Raw genomic sequence first — 961 nt, 5'->3', positions numbered from 1 at the left:
CATCTGGATGATGGTGGCCAGCGGCCTCCCTGCCATCCTCGTCTTCATTCTCATCTTCATGGAGACGCAGATCACCACGTGAGCGCAGCGGGGCAGGGCTGGGGGCCCAGTAGGGCCGCGCGGGGCACGAGTGGGGCAGGGTGTGCCATGCCGAGCTGTACCAAGCTGTGCCATGCTGTGTCAAGCTGTGCTGTACCATGCCGTGCAATGCTGAGCTGTGCCAAGCTGTGCTGAGCTTGCCATGTCATGCTGAGCTGTGCCAAGCTGTGCAGTGCCATGCTGTGCCAGGCTGGGCCATGCCAAGCTGTGCTATGCCATGCTGAGTTGTGCTGTGCTGTGCCACGCTAAGCTTTGCAGTGCCGTGCCGTGCCAAGCCCTGTCAAGCCATGCCGACGGTCTGCCCTTGTGCCCAGGCTGATCATCAGCAAGAAGGAGCGGATGTTGCAGAAGGGCTCTGGGTTCCACCTTGACCTCCTGCTCATCGTGGCCATGGGCGGCTTCTTCGCGCTCTTCGGGCTGCCGTGGCTCGCTGCGGCCACTGTGCGCTCCGTCACGCATGCCAACGCCCTCACCGTCATGAGCAAGGCTGTGGCGCCCGGGGACAAGCCCAAGATCCAGGAGGTGAAGGAGCAGCGGGTCACTGGGCTGCTGGTGGCTGTGCTCGTCGGTAGGTCCAGCCCTGCCTGCTGTGGGTCCCCTGCCAGCCCTGCTCCATCCTGTATGGGCATGGCGGGGGGGCTGGGCAGCCCCGGGGAGCTGCGGCGGTGCAGGGAGCAGCATGGGGAATGGGGCTGAGCTCACAAGAGCTTTGGGTGCCAAATTGGCATGGCCATCCTGTCCCACATGGACACTAGTGACAGAGGACCCTCCCCAAGCGTGGGTGGGGTGAGTGGGCAGGGAGGAGTGGGGCTGGGGGGCTGTTGTGAGCCCTGGACCCAGCCAGGGCTCCCGCTGCCCCCTC

The 961-nt window shown here is 64.9% G+C and overlaps 1 protein-coding gene across 1 annotated transcript; it reads left to right on the top strand.

The window, feature by feature from the left end:
- Positions 1–6: 6 nt before the first annotated feature.
- On the top strand, positions 7–795 carry LOC103922140 (anion exchange protein 2-like). Its single transcript, XM_009330231.1, has 2 exons — positions 7–78; positions 414–795. The coding sequence occupies exons 1-2, from the start codon at positions 8–10 to the stop codon at positions 793–795; spliced, it is 453 nt and encodes a 150-aa protein (XP_009328506.1). The 5' UTR covers position 7.
- The last annotated feature ends 166 nt before the right edge of the window (positions 796–961 follow it).

This window comes from Pygoscelis adeliae, unplaced genomic scaffold (assembly GCF_000699105.1).
Source record: "Pygoscelis adeliae isolate BGI_AS28 unplaced genomic scaffold, ASM69910v1 Scaffold348, whole genome shotgun sequence".
NCBI classification, from domain to species: domain Eukaryota; kingdom Metazoa; phylum Chordata; class Aves; order Sphenisciformes; family Spheniscidae; genus Pygoscelis; species Pygoscelis adeliae.
Note: the sequence above shows the minus strand (reverse complement) of the source record. Positions and strands in the feature narration are given on the sequence as shown.

Coding starts and splice junctions, on each gene's coding strand:
- LOC103922140 (XM_009330231.1), top strand. CDS start 8: ATGATGGTGGCCAGCGGCCTCCCTGCCATCCTCGTCTTCATTCTCATC. Junction 79..413: donor ATGGAGACGCAGATCACCAC/GTGAGCGCAGCG, acceptor CCTTGTGCCCAG/GCTGATCATCAGCAAGAAGG.